Genomic DNA, 21,774 nt, shown 5'->3' with positions numbered 1-21,774 from the left:
GCTGACGTTTCGGGCCTAGATCCTTCATCAGAAAAGGGCTTTGTTTAAAAGGATAATTGGAATTCTAAAACCAAGGTATGAGGAACATGCTTCACACAGTAATGGGCACGACTGAAACAGAAAGAAGGAAACCAAATAGTACATTGCTGTTTTGGGCTTAAATAAATGTTGAAAAACACTGAAATAAATCCCCTGGTCTCTTATTGTGTCCTTTTGTCCATGACAGTATAAAGACATTTGAAAAGGCACAAAAATGATTTACCCAGAAATTAATAAAACTGAAATACTATCAGAAAAGATGGACAGAATGTTGGAGGAATATAGAAAGGAGGGCACGAAAGGATAACTTGATGAGAGATCTTCAAACTTATGGAAGGATTTGGTAGGTGTAGGGAAGGTGCTTCTTCTGTGTGAAGAACCAAAACTATGGATCATAGATATAAAGATAGTTAATCGCCTAATCAATCTGGTAGGAAATTCAGAAGAAATGTCTTTCCCCAGAGAGTGATAAGAATGGGGAATTTACTACTAGATGCAGATGAGAGTAACGGTATAAACGCATTTAAGGAAAAACTAAATAAACATCAGGAAGAAAAGGATGAGATGGAGTTAAATTAAGAAGCTCAAGTATCAACATTTTCATTGAACAGTAATTACATTCTGCATAATTCTCTGTAAATATTCTAGCCCATAAATTGCTTGTAGGGTCAGGCCAGTATTGGTGCAGTGTACCTGCAAGATAATGACTAACAGGAATGAGCTGTTGCATATCTGATCTGCCACGTCAATTGATTACGGTTCAAAAAATACTAGCATGCACTGAAACGATTACTGAGAAAACAACTCATGCAGCACAATCTCATTTTAATTGTCATCAGAAAATTTCCCCTACCTCTCAGGAAGAGGTTCTTCATTTAACTTTCTTGCCCAGTTTTGACTTTTGCTCCTTTCTACAGAATATACAAGGAGGATTCTGGGTAATCCAAGATGGAGGGCTGGATAAAATTGTGGCTGTAAGAGCTTTTCCTTTTTTTTGAGGTATCTTCAGTGTTGGAGCTGATTTCGAATTCTAGAAGCAGTAACTACTGTTTTATAAGCTGTTGCATTGCTTTGGAACTTTGGGGAACAAAAAGATCAAAACAATGGCATTTTAAAAAGGAGGAAGAGTACAAAGGCAGCGACCACATGGGAAGTGAATCAAAAGGGGAAAGAAACTGCACTGCTGTCCGACCCAGAAGTAATCTGCACAGCTGCCTCTTTAGCTGTTTGGTTTCAAAATTTCTCTGGGCATCGGAGTTTGACGAAGAAAAGTTAACAAGCTGCGAAATTCACAGCTGGAAATGTTCTAAGGAAGGGTCACCAGATGCAAAATGTTAACACTAATTTTTATTCACAGACGCTGCCAGATCTTTTGAGCTTTTCTAGCAACCTCTGTTTAAATTCACAGCTGACCTGGGAGAAATCTGTGTGGGGGAGCTCACAGCAGGGGAACAGTTAAATGGCTGGCTTAAAAGATTAAGCTTACTTTTTTTTGCATATATAGTGTGTAGAGTGGAGTTCTATTCTGACAATATGTTTTTATTGAGATCTGTCTCAATTAAGCTTTTAAAAATATAAAAAACATAGGTACTTAATCTAGAGCAGTGCTTTTAGAGCAGAAATTCTGCGGTATTTTCTGGGTTTATAGATTACTGAAGGCCATCTTTGCACGTTGACAGAGTGGGCTACAAACCAACAATCATTCTGCAACAGCTACTGATGAACATAAAGGATCCCATAATCACAACCAACAAAACTAGCATAATATCCAAAATGCCAAGCAAGGACTGTGAGAAACATTACATAGGCCACACTGGAAGAAAACTGACATTAAGGATATATGAACACCAACTAGCCAGCAAGAGATATGACCAATTCTCACTGGTCCCAATAAACACGGACAAAGGACACAAATTCAACTGGGACAACAGATCCATAACAGCACAAGCCAAACAGAGACATGTCAGGGAATTTTGGCATTCCAGCCAGAGCTCCATCAACAAACACATTGAACTGGACCAGATATACAAAACACTGAAAAACAGAACCAGAAGTAATGCCAAGCACCCCAGCAAACTGAGACATATAAAAAACAAGCAGGACAGAACACCAAAGCTTCATCGGAGGCTCACTGACGATTTTACCCAGCAGTGATGAAACATCTGCGATCATACATGCTGGCTCAGTGAACAAGTCTACAACCTCATCCACAACCCGAGCTACACATCTTCTCAAAAACTTTAATCTGCAGATTTTGCTATTGCATAATTAGCAGATTTCTGACACATTGCTAGGGATTATTGAAAATTATTTCATTGAACACAGAATAAAGAAAAAAATAACTTGGCTCCAATTTTGTAATTTCCCTTGTTATTATAATCTATGTGGTACCTATCATTACATTCTGCATGCATCTCAGATGATTATGTTACCTATTACAAAGCAAGTTCTACATAGAGTAGATTAGAAAACCAACAAGCTATCCTGCTACTGTCACTATTGCAAAAATTATTATTGCTGCAAGATGAAGTGGCACTGGAGGAAGAAAAACATTTTTAAGCAGGTATCATATTATTTCCAATATTTCAGACACAAAACTAATACATACTTTCAAGTTTCAGTACAGTTTAATAGTTCAGACCATTTTCATCATACAAATGTGTACAAATTGAGATCAATAGAACACCATGGTCTTTGGCCACAGCTGAACGTGTGAAACAATTAGCATTAAATAAAATCATGGCTCACTTAGCCAGTGTGAAGCCTTATTCCTTATATTACAGATTGTTACATTTCAGCTTGTCATAATTCAATAACAAATGCTACAGTAAAAATAGTTGTATTTCATCTTTTATATAAATAAACAGAAAAACACAGTAAAAACAGTTTTACATTAACTACATGATCCAAAATAATTCCATACTAAGTTTCATAAGAAGGAATTATCTGAACCTAGTACAAGTGAGAATTAGCTTTTCAGATGAATTTCACTTCCCACTGAATTGTGAGCTAATGGATATCTCCCACTTTGGCTACTAAGTTTCTTGCATCTCATTTCTGAGATGTCAAAACAAAAAAGTTTCAACTTTTTGTCTCCTTTTTGCAACATCATCAAAGCCAAGTAAGTAGATTTTATAATGGATGAATGTAAACAAGTCAAACAGGTAGGTTTAGGGCAGGTCTTATCGGAACAAAGATTGGTCGTGAGGTGAGAGGTTTAGAGAGAAAATTTGAGTCTAAAGCTTTGAATACTAAATGCATGGTCACCAGGAATGATCAGGAGTTCAAAATTACCTAAGTACGGAGAACTCCGAGGGTTTTAGGGCTGGAAGAGATAGAGGGATAGGTGGATGAGAATATGTATCGATCTGAATGCAAGGGTGAGAATTTTCAAACTGGTTACTAAAGTAGGTCACCAAGATAGGGAAATTGGCAAGTGAGACTTTAGTCTAGAATAGAAATAATAATGACTGGATGTGAATTTTGGAAATGATAGGCTGAGGCACAGTCAGAATTGTGCTATATTACAGTGGTGGCACAGATGCATGGTAGGTGGATAGCGTCAGTGTCAAAGGTCACCAAGGCTGCAAACAATCAAATTCGAGCCCCATAGACTCTCAGGAGAGGATGAAGTCAGTGGCTAGGGAACAAAATTTATGATAGGGACTGAAGACAATGGTGACTGTTTTCTCAATATTTAGCTGCAGAAAAGTTCGTTTCATCTCGCACTAGGTGTCGGATAGTTGAGAGATAGCGAAGGGGCCGAAAAAGGTGGCAGTGAGGTACAGATGGGTGATGTCAGCATATTCGTGGAAGCAGACTCTGCTTTCAGTGGATGTCACTGAGGCGTTGTCTGTGGCTGAGAAATGTTTAAGAGGCCAAGGACAGATCATTTGGCTACACTCAAAAGTACACTTTAAACACAAAAGTATCACAAAATCCAATTTCTGACGTACGCTACAGCACAGTATTTACAACACAGAACAGATCAAGATATTATCATGAAGGTATATCTGAAGTATTAATTCAGAATATCATTGACTGGACAAATAGGGGAGGTGATAGCCTAGTGGTATTATTGCTGGACTGCGAATCTAGACAGCCAGGTAATGTTCTGGGCAGCTAGGCCTGAATCCTGCCATGGCAGATAGTGGAATTTGAATTCAATAAAAAAAATCAATTAAGAGTCGAAAGATAAGCATGAATCCATTATCGATTGTCGGAAAAACATATCTCGTTCACTAAAGTTTGACGTTTCGGGTACTTTCCTGCTCCTCTGATGCTGCTTGGCCTGCTGTGTTCTTCCAGCTCTACACCATGTTATCTCAGATTCTCCAGCATCAGCAGTTCCTACTATCTCTTGTTCACTAATGTCCTTGAGGGAAGGGCACGGCTATCCTTGCATGGTCTTCCCTTCATGTGACTTCAAACCCACAGCAATGTAGTTGACTCTTAACTGCCCTCTGGGTAATTAAAAATAGACAATAAATGCTGGTCTAGCCAGCAATGCTCCAATTCCATGAATGAATAAAAGAAAAATACTTGAATCTTGGCCATTTATAAGCAGCACATTGCAAATCAAATGGACACTGAGTGCAATAGCAGCAATAATGTATTTGCAAAGTGGACAGGCTGCTTGTTTGGCAATGCCATTTTAAGAGAGAGGTCATATGAACCATTTTGTGGATGAAGGTAGAGATTAGATTTGACAATCTTAGACAACTTGCTTCATGACAGCAAGTTTGCAGATGACACAATGGTTGGAGGTGTCGTTGACAGTATAGAGGGCTGTTGTAGGCTGCAGCGGGACATTGACAGGATGCAGAGATGGGCTGAGAGGTGGCAGATGGAGTTCAACCTGGATAAATGCGAGGTGATGCATTTTGTAAGGTCGAATTTGAAAGCTGAGTACAGGATTAAGGATAGGATTCTTGGCAGTGTGGAGGAACAGAGGGATCTTGGTGTGCAGGTACGTAGATCCCTTAAAATGGCCACCCAAGTGGACAGGGTTGTTAAGAAAGCATATGGTGTTTTGGCTTTCATTAACAGGGGGATTGAGTTTAAGAGTCGTGAGATCTTGTTGCAGCTCTATAAAACTTTGGTTAGACTGCACTTGGAATATTGCGTCCAGTTCTGGTCGCCCTATTACAGGAAAGATGTGGATGCTTTGGAGAGGGTTCAGAGGAGGTTTCCCAGGATGCTGCCTGGACTGGAGGGCTTATCTTATGATGAGAGGTTGACTGAGCTCGGAGTTTTTTCATTGGAGAAGAGGAGGAGGAGAGGAGACCTAATTGAGGTATACAAGATAATGAGAGGCATAGATAGAGTTGATAGCCAGAGACTATTTCCCAGGGCAGAAATGGCTAACACGAGGGGTCATAGTTTTAAGCTGGTTGGAGGAAAGTATAGAGGGGATGTCAGAGGTGGGTTCTTTACACAGAGAGTTGTGAGAGCACGGAATGCATTGCCAGCAGCAGTTGTGGAAGCAAGGTCATTGGGGTCATTTAAGAGACTGCTGGGCATGCATGTGGTCACAGAAATTTGAGCGTGCATACATGAGGATCAATGTTTGGCACAACATTGTGGGCTGAAGGGCCTGTTCTGTGCTGTACTGTTCTATGTTCTATGTTCTATGACAATAGCTTTGGCCTTCTCTATTTTCTCTAAAATCCATTTCAAAAGTGTGAAGGTTGAAAATCCATTGGAAAACCTCCTTACCACAAGCAGAGAATTCCCAAAAAGAGAGGTCATGAAACTATCGCTGCTGTCTCCATGAAATATTGACTACATCCAGCGAAAACTGATACAGGAAGAAATCCCAGTACCAACAGCTTGTGTGAAAAGTGACTTGGGCCTCAGACCAACATGCGTGACGAACTATGCATCTTCTTTTTTGTGATATTATCGGTCGCCTGGCCAAGTGCTTTTAAAATCACACTTTACAGTGTTCTTTTTTCTCCCCCAGACTTCAATATATGCATGTGTGTTAGTTTTCAAACAGGGTAGTTATATGCATTTGCTCAAGTAGGTTTTATTTGTAATAAATTAGCTCTGTATTTGCTACATAAGAACTTGGCTGACGACTATATTGAGCTATATATAATCTGACATGAATAATTAGCAACATGACCACTCTCTTCTTAGCTTTAAAAACATTGCTGCGACCAACAGAGTGGGACATGGAATCAGGTCACGCTTCCTAATCTGATAGTAACAACACAATATAAATAAACCAAACATTTTCACTGCCTGGCTCAGAAAGTCAACAGTTCACCCAAAGTTGATGGATCAGTATTTGAAAATAAAAAAAGCTTAAGTTTCTGTAAGTTCCTAAACTGAGGGGTTATTATATATCTGAGCTGCAGCACTGTGAAAAGAGCATTTCTTTTCTTTCAGTGAATATAAACAGAATTTCTGATGACTTTTCAAATGACATTCAACTGCTCAAATAACAACATTCACAGACTTCTGTGGAGAGACTTTCCAGATAAGTTAGCCTAGTCTCCACATACTATAAAGTAGGGCTTTAGACATGCAAAAGCTTGGTTCTGAATTTTAAGGGACAAAAGCATAGGCATCTAGATTGCTCCATTTACTGTAAACTAAAAATGATTTTAAAAATCTGTCAGTGCAACACATCAGTCTTTTGTTCTTGGTCACTCTGAAGTCAGCATACAATACTTACATCAGTAATTACAAATGCAACAAAATTATACTTGAGGAAGATACACAAACTCTTAATGCTGCATGTTACTTTGAAAAGCTAGAGGTTGTTTTAGGCTACTGTTAAGTGAATTGCCATCCACCTTATAAATACAAAAGTCAGAACTTTTAAATTCACCTATAATTGTTATACTGTCTTTTTGAACACTATGTTTGGGTGACACATTGGGGAGTAAATACTTGCTGCTGCCTAATTCCACTACAACATGGATTATCAGAAGCTTGAAACATCAACAGTATAACTAATGCTCTTAGAGGAAAATATAAGTAGTACTGTACTTCTGTCAACAAGGGAATAGCCAATTGCACAAATTTGTAAAGTGATTCATCGTGGAAACTCCTGAGGAGAGGCAACCAATTTCCTCTCTGACTGATTTTGGGCCCAGGAAAGAACACAGGTCAAACCTGGAAGCTAATTTACCGAAAATTAAAATCCAACAAAGCAAATGTGACAACGTAAAAATCAGTTTGTGAAATATTGAAAAGGTGCTAATGAAGTGGATATCATATTCACAATATGGTGTTGCTGCAGTGACTCCAGTTTTGTTTAATATGCTGCATCTTTAAAACTTAAAATGCAGACAGCCAAATAACTCAACAAAAAAGAAGATACAATTCCAGGCATCTCATAATAATTCACAGAGTCAAGTCATATCAGCTGCTTCCCTATTTTGGTCTTGTTGGCTCTGTCATCACAACCAGACGAAACACGATATCTTCTTTCCTTCTAGTAATTGTCAGGATAAACCTATTCAAAAGACACAGATAAGGAAATGAACTGCAATGCAATTAAAAAGCCAGCAACTTCCGAACAAAGTATTGTTCATCAACTATCAGAATTACTAGTTGTTGTTAGGCAAAGTGTTATTATGTAAAGGTTTTTAGGACATCAATGAGAAAACTCTTTCATTTTTATTTTTTAGACAAGGAATCAAAATCATTTTTTGATGAAGGGTCAAGACCCAAAACATCAGCTTTCCCGGCCCGCAGATGCTGCTTGGCCTGCTGTGTTCATCCAGCTCTACACCTTGTTATTTCAGAATCTCCAGGATCAGCAGTTCCTACTATCGGGTTTTGAGAAGATTTGTAGCTCAGATTGAGTTTCCTCACTGAGCTGGAAGGCTAGTTTTCAGACGTTTCGTCACCATTCTAGGTAGCATCATCAGTGAGCCTCCGATGAAGCGCTGGTGTTATGTCCCGCTTTCTATTTATCTGTTTAGGTTTCCTTGGGTTGGTGATGTCATTTCCTGTTCTTATTCTCAGAGGATGGTCGATTGGCTCCAAATCAATGTGTTTGTTGACGGAGTTCCGGTTGGAATGCCATACTTCTGGGAATTCTCATGTGTGTCTCTGTTTGGCTTGTCCTAGGACGGATGTGTTGTCCCAATCAAAGTGGTGCCCTTCCTCATCTGTATGTAAGGATACGAGTGATAGTGGGTCATGTCGTTTTGTGGCTAGTTGATGTTCACGTATCCTGGTGGCCAGCTTTCTGCCCATTTGTCCAATGTAGTGTTTGTCACAGTTTTTGCAAGGTATTTTGCAGATGACTTTCATTTTGCTTGTTGTCTGTATAGGGTCTTTTAAGTTCATTAGCCACAAACCCACCAACACACTAAAACAGCAGCCAATGAACTTCAAAGACCCTAGACAGACAACAAGCAAAACGAACGTCATCTACAAAATACCTTGAAAAAACTGTGACAAACACTACATTGGACAAATGGGCAGAAAGCTAGCCACCAGGACACATGAACATCAACTAGCCACAAAACAACATGACCCACTATCACTAGTATCCTTCCAGAGAGATGAGGAAGGGCACCACTTTGATTGGGACAACACATCTATCCTCGGACAAGCCAAACAGAGACACGTACGAGAATTCCTAGAAGCATGGCATTCCAACTGGAACTCCATCAACAAAATTGGCTCCAAATCAATCTACCATCCTCTGAGAAAAAAACAGGAAATGACATCACCAATGCAGGAAATGACGTCAACAACCCAAGGAAACCGAAACAGATAAATAGAAAGCAGGACATAACACTGGTGCTTCATCAGAGGCTCACGGTTGATGTTACCTAGAATGGTGACGAAACATCTGGGAACAAACCAGCAAGCTCAGTGAACCAGCTTACATCTCGAACACAATAAAGACCCACTCTCTTGTGGACCGAGAGGACGAGAGTGCTATCTTGGAGGTGAAAGGAGGACGTCGGGTTGGCTGTGCACCCTTGCGACCAGTGGATCTTAATGCTGGCTTCGGCCTAACGCTGGTTCAGGGGAGCAGCCAACCTGCAACGATGGCTGTGGCAAGTGCTCGTGCCCCAGGTCAGGGGGCCCGGAACACCATCCGTGTTTCTGTAAAGAAGGTGGATGAAGGTGCACCTGTGGACCGCACCTTCTTCGTGAAGAGGGTCCTGTTGGACTGTTGTGGGTTCGCTGCTGCGGACATTTACTGCCTGCAGGATTTCCCCGGAGGAGGTTTTTACGACGTGACCTTCAGGAGTTCCAAACTTTGTGAGCGCTTCCTGGAGGTTTTCAAGGAGAAAGGAGGTGAGGGCCCCCTCTCTGTATTGACCGCTGTCCCACTGTTTGTGATGCCAGCGCAGAGGAGCCGTATGGTGACTGTACACATGTACAACCCGCATGTGCCAGCAGTTGATGTCCTGACCTTCCTCGGAAGGTATGTGAAGGTGGAAGGGGACCTAACTGACATCGTGGACCCCTTTGGCATCTGGACGAGTAAGAGGCAGGTCAAGGTGACGCTGAGGATGGGTGCAGATGGGAATGTCGCACACCCACCGTCCAGCTTCGCGATCGGCGGGAGCAGGGGCTACCTGACCTATGCAGGGCAACCTAAAGTCTGCCATGCCTGTGGTAGGTCAGGTCACGTGGCAGCCGACTGCAAAGCCACCATCTGCAGGGAGGAGGGACACCTTGCAAAGGATTGCCCACGAGAGAGAAGCTGCAACCTTTGCGGGGAAGCGGGCCACTTCTATAGGGCATGCCCGCGGCGGGGTACCACCTACGCCCAAGTCGCCGGCAGGGGAAATGCGGGGCCAGCCCCCCCGGAGGAGAGGAAGGCACCGGGGCCCAGCAAGGACCCCGCCAATGTGCAGGAGGGCCAGGCCGTGCAGGAGGGCCCGAGGCCAGCAAAGCACCCCTGCAGGCTCCGATCCCCCCCGACAACCCGGAGGCGGCGACAGGCGACCCAAACAGGAAGTCTATCCCAGGGGAGTGGGCAACAGTCCCGAAAGCGAGGAGGAAGGTGCGTCGACGGGCCCAGGAACCGCAACCATCAGGCGGGAAGAGGCAGCTACAGGGGGCCTATAACAGCTCCTCTGACGAGGAGGATTCGGAGAGGGCCCACCCGAAGCAGAAGTTAAAGGTCTCGAGGGGGGAGGAAAGCAGCACCCCGCTTCCAGGTGACGGGAGGCGTCCTGAGGCTCCCTCCGACACCCAGTCAAGTGCCGCTGGAGCACCGGAGGGCCCCCCGGAACTTCCAGGCGGGAAGGAGGAAACAGCTCGTCCCCAGCCTGATCCGGAGCCGGACCCTCCTGCCTCCGCACCCCTGACGGGGGGATGCCACCCGGAAGGCAGCACGGACGGTTTCCTGAGCCCGGAGAGCGTCCAGCAGTTAGCCCGGGCAATGGGCATGAAGGGACAGATGGAGGGGCTGGACCTTGGACTTGGGGAGGGTACTGCGGTCACTGCCCACAATGGGGGCACGAGTTGCGAGCATTAATGTGCGCAGCGTCAAGTCCACCGCAAGATGTGTATCTACGTTGACCTACCTGACCACCATCAAGGCGGACCTCCTGTTTCTGCAGGAGTGCGGGATACCGCACCTCGGCAGGTACGGGAAATGGTCCGGCGCCTGGACCTGTGGGCCTTCGATCTGGTCGGGGGGTAACGACTGTTGCTCCTCGGGCCTGGCTATTCTGCTGCGGGGGCGCAACTTCACCATCTCTCAAGTTCAGGAGGTGGTGGGGGGGCACCTCCTAGTGGCTGACATCACCTACAGGAATGCTCCCCTGAGGCTGATCAACGTGTACGCCCCAGCGGTACGGAGTGAGCGGTTGGCCATCCTGCAGCGGCTTCCACCCCTGCTGGCTACGTCCAGGCCGGTCATCCTAGGCGGAGACTTCAACTGCATCATCGATGCAGATGGAAGATCCGGCGTGGGGACAGCAGGTGGGGGGAGTCAACTGGACGTCACGTCCAGATTCCTGATGGGCACGGTGAAGGACGCCAAGCTGTTCGACGTCTTCAGCACCCCTGCAGACGGAGCGCAGCAGAGGTACACCTGGTCGCGGCCAGATGGGTCTATCCGCTCAAGGATAGACTTCCTGTTTGTGTCACGGACGTTCTCGGTGAGGTCCACTGGCGTCGAGCCGGTGTTCTTCTCTGACCACTGCCTCCTGCTGGCCGACTGTCACTTACAGGACGACCAGCCGGCCGGCAAGGGGACGTGGAAGCTCAACACGACTCTGTTGACCCCAGAGAACGTCGAGGAGCTTAAGAGGGAGTACGCCGGTTGGAGAACCATGAAACCCCTCTTTGAGTCTCCAGGCGACTGGTGGGAGACAGTGAAGGAGAACATCAAGAGGTTCTTTGTCCTCAAGGGTGTTCAGAAGGCAAGAGAGAGAGGCGGGGAAAGCTGTCGCGACTCCAGAAAAGGGTGCAGAACCTGCTCCTTCTGCAGTTGATGGGGGTTGATGTCACGGAGGACCTCCGCGAGGTGAGGGGCCAGCAAGCCTTGCTCTTCGCCGCGGAGGCCTCCAGGATAATCTTCCGGTCCAGGGTCCGCTCCGTGGAGCAGGACGAGACGTGCTCGCGTTTCTTCTTTCAGAAGGTGCACAAAGAGAGCTCTGTGCTTAGCTGGCTGAAGGAGGACAACGGCTCAGTGACGTCGTCTCGGCCTGACATTTTGAGGATCAGCAGATCCTTCTATGCCGGACTGTACGACATGAAGCCCACGGACAGCACGGCCTCCGAGTCGTTCCTGTCGTCTATCACGGAGGTCTTAGACGACGGCACGAGGGAGTGGCTGGACTGGTCAATATCCCTGGACAAACTGACCAGAGCCCTCAAGTCCTTGGAGAGGAATAGGACTCCCAGAAGCAACTGCTTACCGGTCGAGCTGTATTCAGCTCTGTGGGACCTGGTCGGCCAGGACCTGCTGGATGTGTACGATAGTGCGCTTCGGGCAGGGGAAACGTGCAAGTCCATGAGGAAGGGCATCATCACCCTCATTTACAAGAGGAAGGGGGAAGAGGGAAGAAATTAAGAATTGGTGTCCCATTTCACTATTGAACGTGGACTACAAAATCCTGGCCAAGGTCATAGCCAACCGGGTCAGGTCTGTCCTGGAGTCGGTCATTCACCCTGACCAAACCTGTGCTGTGCCGGGCAGGAAGATCGTTGAGAGCCTCGCGCTCATCAGGGATACGATCTCCTACGTACAGGACAGGCGGGTGGACACCTGCCTCGTCAGCCTGGACCAGGAGAAGGCCTTCGACAGGGTCTCATGCTTACATGAGGGACGTCCTCTCCAAATTGGGGTTCGGAGATGGCATCCGCAATTGGATCCGGCTGCTCTACGCCAACATCGTTAGCGCAGTCTCGATCAATGGGTGGGAATCAGACAGTTTTCCTGTTAGATCTGGAGTCAGGCAGGGCTGCCCGCTCTCTCCTGCCTTGTTCGTGTGCTGTGTGGAGCCCTTCGCCGCATCCATCAGGAAGGACGTGAGCCTGAAGGGCGTGACTATCCCAGGCAGCGGAGGCCTTCAGGTCAAGACCTCCATGTACATGGACGATGTCGCCATCTTCTGCACCGATCGTCGGTCGGTGAGTAGACTATTTGACATCTGCGGCCAGTTTGAACTGGCCTCAGGTGCCAGAGTCAATAGGGGTAAGAGCTAGGTCATGTTCTTTGGGAACTGGGACGACCGCTCCTTCATCCCCTTCACCGTCAGGACAGACTACCTGAAGGTGCTGGGTGTTTGGTTTGGTGGAGCTAGGGCGTGCACTAAGACTTGGGAGGATCGAATCACCAAATTAAAGCAGAAGCTGGGCAGGTGGATGCTCCGGTCCCTCTCCATCACGGGTAAGAACCTGGTTGTCAGGTGCGAGGGGCTTTCGGTACTGTTGTATGTGGCGCAGGCCTGGCCTATTCCCTGGACCCGCGCCGCTGCAGTCACCCGGGCCATTTTCCACTTCATTTGGGGGTCGAGGATGGACCGGGTCCACAGGGACACCATGTACAAAGACCTGGAAAATGGGGGAAAGGGCGTACCGAACGCCACCCTCGCCCTGACGGCTACCTTTGTGTGCGGCTGCATCAAGCTGTGCGTAGATCCTCAGTACGCAAACACCAAGTGTCACTACTTACTGATGTTCTACCTGTCCCCGGTGTTGCGAAGGATGGGCCTGGCCTCGTTGCCGCGGAACGCTCCGAGTAGTTGGACCGTTCTGTACCACCTGTCTTTCGTGGAGAAATTTTTGAAAGGAAACACCTTTGACCACAAGGCCATCAGGCAGTGGTCAGCACGTAGTATCCTCGAGACCCTTCAGGAAAAGGAGAGGGTGGATCCCGTCGTGCGGGTCCCCACGCAGACTGCCAAAGTCGTTTGGCAGAATGCCTCATCGCCAGAACTTTCAAAACAAGCACAAGGACATTGCTTGGCTGGCGGTGAGAGGGGCTCTGCCAGTGAGATCCTTTATGCATGCCCGGAATCTCTGCACCACCGCACGCTGCCCTCGAGGTGGCTGCAGGGGGGACGAAACTGTCGATCACCTCCTTCTGGAGGTTGCCTATGCGCAGGAGGTCTGGAGGGGGATGCAGTGGTATTTGTCGAGGTTCGTCCCGAGCAGCTCCATGACGCGGGACTCCGTGCTCTACGGGCTGTTTCCCGGGACGCACACAGAGACCAACATCAACTGCGCCTGGAGGACCATCAATGCGGTGAAAGATGCTCTTTGGTCTGCCCGCAACTTGCTGGTCTGCCAGCTGAAAGAACTAACCCCGACCGAATGTTGCAGACTGGCGCACTCCAAGGTCCAGGACTTCGTGCTGAGGGACGTGCTAAAGCTTGGGGCAGCCGCCGCCAAGGCGCAGTGGGGAAAGACCACGGTATGAAACCCCTTGTCCAGAATAGAAAAAAGGGCCCTATCTGGTAACTGGGACTGTGCGGGGTGACGACTGCCGGGGTATTTTCTTTGCTTTGTTTTCTTTTCCTTTTAGTTGGTGTACGTACCCCCTGGGTAACCCGGAGTGGCTTGCATGACTGGGTAGGTGTATAAATATGTTTTATTTTTTGTACAGCTTATGAATAAAGTATATTTTTTCAAATAAAAAAAGTGACGAAACGTCTGAAAACTAACCTTCCAGCTCAGCGAGCAAACTCACATCCAGTTCCTACTATCTCTGAATCAAATTCTGTTGTGATAAAAGCCTCCCCTAATGGATAACTGGAACATTGGTGGCATCAGTTTTCATTTCAGTGGAATGAACATTGTGCCACTTATCCAAGCTGAGGGAAATCCTCTTCAAATAGTAGTTGGTCTCAACAGCGTAGTTGAAAATTAATCCAATTAAACTGACTTGCATAACAGGCCTCCTCTCTGATTCATTCTGAACGTTTTCTGGTGCTTTCCACTGCCCTTTACAGTCACTTTTGAAATGCAAATCACTGTTGAAATGTAGAAAATAAATTGTTGGGACACAGGACAGGGTGCATACAGCACGATAAGCAAAGTCAAAAAGCACCAACTATAACTCTGCAATGTATGTAGAAAGCAAATCTATTTACCTCATCTTCCCTCTGTGTCCGTCTCTTCTTTAGAAATTTAAATTTTTCTGAATTGAAGTCTTGGAGTTTATCAATAAGAAACTTCTTGTCATCTCCCTCCTGCACCAAGAACAAATTGGTTCATTATGCGTCAACATGGTATATTATAAATTGAGTACGGATCTGGTAAATATCAGTTACTTGTGCAAAAGCGCTCTTAATAAATTCTGGCCGAGATCAGCAAGGACTGGGGATCAAATTGAAAACTTTTCAATCCGGGTATAATAATACTTAATTTGTTATCAAATGACAAAGTTCCTTGATTTTTATTACAAAGGCTGTAAGTATTTACATTTACAACAAAAACTGACCACTGTATCCAATTTATTAACGAAAACAATTCTTTAAAATACCTTCAATGGAAGACATAATTTAACTTGGTGTTGTAAGATTTAACAGAAGTGATTAAATTTAAAGTTTGGTTGAGTAAATCACTGTTTCCACAAGCACATTGGCAGGAACCAGAGGACACAGACTTCAGATAATTGGATGAAGGAATGGGGTGCAGAGGGAAGGAAGATTTAATTTTAAAACTGAGAGTTATTCTCTGTAAAGGACTGGGTAAAAGGGCAGTTGGACATAGTTCCACTCTAATTTTCAAAAGCGAATTGCAAATGCTCTTGGGAAAAAACAAGCATGCAGGGCTCAAAGGAAAGATTGGGAGAGTGGAAGTGCACAGTTAATGCTTTTAAATAAACCAGCAGACATAAAGGTGTAGAGATAGAGGAACACAGCAGGTCAGCAGCAAGGCTGATGTTTCGGGCCTAGACCCTTCTTCTTTCTGACTGTCAGCTTTCCTGCTTGGCCTGCTGTGTTCATCCAGCTCTACAACTTGTTATCTCAGATTTCCAGCATCTACAGTTCCTACTATCTCTGACAAAGGTACAAATGGCCTAACAAACCACCTGAAAGGAGAACGACACTTCCACAACATCAAATCTCACACCTTCCATTTTGTACAGTCTGTCTGCATCTTTTAATTCAAAATTTCAATGTGAAGAAACTAAACAGGACATTAAAATGTATGGTACAAATTTAAATTACAAAACCAGAGGAAACAGAAATTAAATATCACCATTATCCACGTTCAAAACAAACAATGTTATTGTAACCTTAAAAGTGTCATGCATAACGGCTAGGTGATTCCACTTGGAATTTTAAAAATATATTTTGTAAAGTATTTTCAGTTGCAGCAATACCACTTTTGTAAAGGCTCTCTCGTGTATATGTGAAAGACAGTTTAGCAGTTGAAGATGATGTATAAACCAACTGTCAATCTTGACCAATCTGTTTGAAAAAGTAACGTGATTTAAGCAAAAGCCCTCGGTTTGTGATTGATGGTGTTGGCATTACTGCAAATCATAGAATTTTCTCCCTATTCTTTTGTACAGTAAGCCCAAGGAAGAAATCTTCCTGAATCTTGTTGAGAAGCCATTTCCATGGAAAAATACATCTAGCCCATTGAAAGTCAGCTTATGGAGACTGGTAAATTGCTATCAAATTCTTTCTCCCCATTTTCACTGAACCAGCAATGCCAAAAAGTCCATTTAAGTGATTTGTGCTGGAATTTATTACGTGCCTTGTGTGTTCACTTAGAGAAAATTTTGGATTTGTGCTTTCATCCATACCAAATAAATAAGGCTGCATTTGTTGTCAACACAACTGTTAGGTCGCACAATGACCGCACGAGAACAGAAACAGATGGGCAGAGCCGTGTCTCTTGCAACGTGACAGAGCAGCAGATATCAGAAACAAATCTGGTGAATGATTATGCTTCCAGTGTGAACCAGCCACTTATAACCTTTTGACAGTCTCAGCAGCTCTTTTGAGCATGCTGCTGAGGGCAGGGGGAGGCAGAAACCGAAAAATCTGTTCCTGTCTTGTGTTAGCAGGAGCAGCACATTTCCAGAGCTGGCTCAACCCTCTGCCTGGCCAAAACTTCACCGAATACACATCTGACAAACAAGTGATCATTCACCGCCAGAGCTCACACTGCACGTGCTCTAACCAATGCTGGGCATTGTGCCTGAGCATGGTTATCCACCACAGTGAATGATGAATAATCCAAGTACATGCATGGTGAGAAAGGCTCTGTCACAGTGATGTGATGTCACCATTTGTGCACACACAGGGTCTTTGCCACACCTTGGAGTTCACTATATTCACTCTAGATAAAAGAATACACTTTAAAGGAGAGGTAGATTGTTCACATTTATAAAAGTAAGAAACACAAACGTACATGAAACACAAATTCAGATACTTACATTTGCAATTTGTTCATTTAATAACTTAATTATCTTCCTTTGACCATCCACAACTTGGCAATGGAAATAAATTACTACTCTGGAAGAGAAAATAGAAAGCTAATGTTTAACAAAATCAAAGAAAGCTGATGTTAAACAAAATCACAGGACTGTACTTTAATCTCATAACAATAAACCGACTATGTCGTCTTTAGTTTTTCCCTGTTGCAATGATCAGAAACCACAACCTTCTTTTGGTTTTGGTCTAATTTTTTTCATGGTATTCACTCTGAGCAGATCCCATGTTTAAAAGTCATAAAGCCCATGAACTGATTGATTTATTTATTCCCAGCTTTGGGAGGATAACTGGATGTATGCCATACAAAATATAACAGATCTCAGAAATTTAGGTATTTATACATTTCACCAAAATGTGTCCTTACCAAAGTTTATTTTCTTTGCCTGTGGATGAATCACTGATTTGCTAACATTCCTAAATAACATTTTCGTTCACAACTTTCAGAAATACACAGACGTTACCACACCCAATTCAGTCATTCATTCCAAATAGTTATAGTTGATGCTTATCTTGCATGAAAACACATAGGTCTAAGCACATTATCCACCCTGTTCCCACATCCTAGCTTCATGAAGGAAATGAAAGCAATCGATCCTTGCTCAAATGCTAGAAGGTTATCGAAGAACCCTGCAAGTGAATTCTCCAGTTTTGCAGCACCCTGTATCAAGAAACTTTCTCCATCGATAACATTTCACATTCAACCATGTATCTATGGATTCTTCTACTGTCAACTTTCTGGGAGGTCAGGGCAGGGGAGTTATTAATTTGATTGAAACGTGTTTGTTTGGGTGCTGTTGAAATCCCAGTAAAATGCGAGAAATTCAGCTGTAACCTGTCAACTTAACTGCATGGGGGACAACTGTCTCAGGATGCAAGCTGTCAATTTCAACACGCTAATGGCTCAATTACAGCAATATCTACATTGATTTTAGGGTTTAACTTGGCTTGGAACCAGTCAGTAGTGTTAAACTACAAAACCAGAGGAAACAGAGAAATTAAATATCACCATTATCCACGATCAAAACAAACAATGTTATTGTAACCTTAAAAGTGTCATGCATAACGGCTAGGTGATTCCACTTGGAATTTTAAAAATATATTTTGTAAAGTATTTTCAGTTGCAGCAATACCACTTTTGTAAAGGCTCTCTCGTGTATATGTGAAAGACAGTTTAGCAGTTGAAGATGATGTATAAACCAACTGTCAATCCGGACCAATCTGTTTGAAAAAGTAACGTGATTTAAACACAAGCCCTCGGTTTGTGATTGATGGTGTTGGCATTACGGCAAATCAGAATTTTCTCCCTATTCTTTTGTAGAGTAAGCCCAAGGAAAAGATCTTCCTGAATCTTGTTGAGAGAAGCCATTTCCATGGAAAAATACATCTAGCCCATTGAAAGTCAGCTTATGGAGACTGGTAAATATCAAAAATAAATATTACCTTAAAGATTCTCTTTGGAATATGTTGCACAAAGAAAGTATACATTGTTTCCACCAATGAAAGCGTCAGCATTTAAAGCTATTTGTGCTTTTTTGACCAGGCAATATTAATATTTTAAACAATAGGGATAGATGCTTATCAAGTCATCAGCCCTCCAATGTTTTTAGAGCTTTATCAGCAATTTGTACAGTTATTGTAGAATACAGAGAAACATCTTAGAAATGAGAATTTATTAAAATAATTGAAAACTTACAGTAGGATGCCCGATGCCAAGAAGAAGATGAAAGGATTTCTCACTAAGATCCATGAATACTTAAAAAATTTAGGACCATTTTCATCCAGTTTTTGAACCCAAATTGTGACAGAATCACACATAGCGCCCAGTGTTCGGAACGGGCCACATGAAAGTGATGGCTTTAAGCTAATTTAAAATAAAATCAAAAGCAAACAATAAATTTAGTAATGTGAAAATTCAATACAGTAAATAGCAAAAGAAATGAAAAGTGGGAGACGGTATTTGGCTCAGCCACTGTACATTATTCTAAACTGCACAATGATTGTATATTTACAGTCAAATCCATTTGAACAATCATTATTACTTGAAATAGGGATCACTTTTGGTTCACATTGTATGAGCGGAAAGGACTCTGATACGGATTCATCCAGGGAGCTGCTTCTTATTTGCAACTCCTGATTGTTAAATTGAGCAGATAAATGGCTGGACGAGTGAGGTTTTTACATTGATATCTTCAACCGGTTGATAAGTAGCCTTTAAATTATGACATACATAAAATAAAGACAAGTACAATAACAGCAAATATTTTAACAGTATAGCCACCACCTTCTGCCTTACTGTATTGAAGCATCAAATTAATAGAACATTTATTCTACAATGTGTCCATCACCAGCAAGGCCAGCATTTTTTGCCATTCCCAGATTGCCTTTGGATTGAACAGCTTGTTAGGCTATTTTAGAGGGCAAATGGAAGTCAACCAAATTACTGCGAATCTGACAGTCACATATAGGCCAGACAAGGCAAGGGACTGCAGATTTCCTTCAAGAAAACGACATTACTAAACCAATACAACAATTGATGGCATGTTCATTAATACTACATTTTATTCCCAGTCTTTCTTAGCAGAGTTGTGATCTGATTTTGCATTCATTAACCTGGGCCTCCGGATTACTCGTCCAGCAACATCCATCCTGACACATTTACGGTTCTGTAATTCATCATGGAAAAATGTTCATTTTGTAAAACTTATTGGACAATGCTTGCAATTGGTTAGTTTAGAAATTAAACTTCACCTAACATGCTAGTAGACACATCATAGTGCTGGCCGCATTAAAATCTTCCTGACTCCATTAAAAATTTAGTTCCAGAATGTATAAAGATGACCAGCAGCAAGAACAAAACCAAACTTTCTGCACTCTGCCGTATCCTCACTTTCACAAGAATCTGGCGATGCAATTAACAAAGCAGATACTTACTACCACATGGTGTAAGAATAAACAACAGTGGCTCCAAGGAACGATGGGAAACACAGCAGACTAATAAAGATAGTCATCATATGAGATGCTCGCCAGAGTTTGTGTGGAGGTTGACAGTTCTTCATTAAGCTGAGCTGAAAAAGACCCAATAGCTTTATGAATGAATAACTGGTGCACTGTACTGATCATTCGTCACAGATCAAATACATCACTGAACATTCAGTGACGGTTGGACAAGTTCAGGTTCGCAAGCACCCTGAAGAGTACACATACTCAAAATATGTACAAAAAGCTGTCAATGATACCTATTCTGCTTATGAAGGATAAACATTAAATCTTATCCTAACTTGACTAAAAGACTTGGAGTCAAAATGACTTCAAAGAAAATGGCAATTTCTAAAATGAACTAAGATCTTTCCTTTGTATCGTATAATTTTCAGTCATTTCATAAATGTGATAGTTACCTTTTTAATATAGAAGACAACAATAAATTTCATCATTTGAATTGCAGGCAGCAGTGGTGCAAACACAAGACCCAACCTATAAAGTAGATAGTAATGAATTAAATGAAGGTCATCATGATTCTGTTGCATCGTCCATCTCTCTCTGTCTCTCTCTCTCTTCCCCCACTCCAGCCTTTTCCCTTCTTAAGCATAAATTCTTCCCCATTACAGCTGCGTAGAACTAGCAGCCAATTAATACATTGTCAAAGTAACCATGCTTTCTTTGCGAACCTAGCCAGTGAATGAGTGATTCCTCATGTATTTGTATGTAGGGAGCATTGCAGTTAAATCCAATCTAGTGCTAACATGAGATTGCACATTCTGGGCAATGGGGAGGATACTGTTGTGATGGTACTGGTGAGGTTTCCCAGCAGGTGGTGCTGTTAATGGTTCAACATCAAATGTCGCCTGATCAAAGATGTTATTACCATGTGAGTGTCTGTCCAAAGATCAAATCCAACACATTTCTGGCAATGTCAAACTCAGGCTTTCTTTTCCTTTTCAGCAGTTTAATGCAAATGACCCTGGATAGTGAAGGAAGAAGAAACAGCAGTTATAAAGCTTTGGTAGCTGACACTCTCATCTCACAGAACTGCTCTCACTTCTTCGTAACAAGCTCAATCAACAAATGAGAATGGACAGAATGCTGATTGGTAACTGAATCTTCCAGTCAGTCTCCAGGACTGCCCAGGATTCTTTGACAAGTTATTTCCAGTAACCAGAGAGGAGGCTAGCAGCTAACCAGACCAAAGTTTGTCTCAAATTCCTGTAACCATTAATATCTTTTTAACATGCTCAATTGTTGAAGGAAGCAGCATGCTTTGCAGTACAAGTACAAAGCATTGTGGTATTGTGGAAGTCAAGTTTGAGGCTCACTCCAGTGAGGTCCAGAGTTCATCGATCTAATCAGAATGAATCATACAGCCAAGTCGACAGCAACGCTCTTCACACCCCTTGGGAGTGAAGAGGAGGAGGTAAAACTGAGCTTTCACTCTGATACCTAAAAATCAGGATGGGAAAAGGCTGGAAACTAAAAACATCTGCAGAGAGAGAAAAAACAAAGTTAACATTTCAGTTCTGTAATCTTTCATTGGAACAGCACTGAAAAGATAACACTGTTCCTTTCTCCACAAACACTACCAGACCTGCTGAATATTTCTAGTTATCATACATCAGATTTCAGCAGTTGCAGTGTTTTGCTTTTGTACAGATTAGATAGGCTACTTTCTTAGGAGCAGGAAGACTGTGGCTGTGAGGGGTTCGGTAGCTTACAGGGAAGCAACAACTTAGATTTCACTGAATAAAATAACACTTAATGATCTAGAGATAGTGGGAACTGCAGATGCTGGAGAATCTGAGATAACAAGGTGTGGAGCTGGATGAACACTGCAAGCCAAGCA

General features: G+C 43.4%; 1 protein-coding gene and 1 long non-coding RNA gene across 5 annotated transcripts in view; one reads left to right on the top strand and one right to left on the bottom strand.

Moving 5' to 3' along the window:
• Positions 1-21,774, top strand: part of LOC125463580 (uncharacterized) — a 27,692-nt gene extending 5,918 nt beyond the window's left edge. The window contains exons 2-4 of the long non-coding RNA XR_007249863.2: positions 16,010-16,103; positions 18,259-18,356; positions 20,880-21,774. This is a non-coding gene — a long non-coding RNA (uncharacterized LOC125463580). The remainder of the gene's footprint in view (positions 1-16,009; positions 16,104-18,258; positions 18,357-20,879) is intronic.
• Positions 2,645-21,774, bottom strand: part of LOC125463577 (transmembrane channel-like protein 6) — a 100,935-nt gene continuing 81,805 nt past the window's right edge. For all 4 annotated transcript variants that reach the window (XM_059653680.1, XM_059653681.1, XM_059653683.1 and 1 more), the window contains exons 16-22: positions 20,803-20,898; positions 20,336-20,411; positions 19,872-20,005; positions 18,634-18,801; positions 16,883-16,961; positions 14,580-14,678; positions 2,645-7,510 (exon numbers count right to left, since the gene is read on the bottom strand). In XM_059653680.1, coding sequence (XP_059509663.1) covers positions 7,490-7,510; positions 14,580-14,678; positions 16,883-16,961; positions 18,634-18,801; positions 19,872-20,005; positions 20,336-20,411; positions 20,803-20,898 — 673 coding nt within the window. In that variant the 3' untranslated portion in view covers positions 2,645-7,489. The remainder of the gene's footprint in view (positions 7,511-14,579; positions 14,679-16,882; positions 16,962-18,633; positions 18,802-19,871; positions 20,006-20,335; positions 20,412-20,802; positions 20,899-21,774) is intronic.

This window comes from Stegostoma tigrinum, chromosome 22 (assembly GCF_030684315.1).
Source record: "Stegostoma tigrinum isolate sSteTig4 chromosome 22, sSteTig4.hap1, whole genome shotgun sequence".
NCBI lineage: Eukaryota > Metazoa > Chordata > Chondrichthyes > Orectolobiformes > Stegostomatidae > Stegostoma > Stegostoma tigrinum.
The sequence above is the reverse complement of the archived record's forward strand: the minus strand, read 5'-3'. Positions and strand labels throughout refer to the sequence as shown.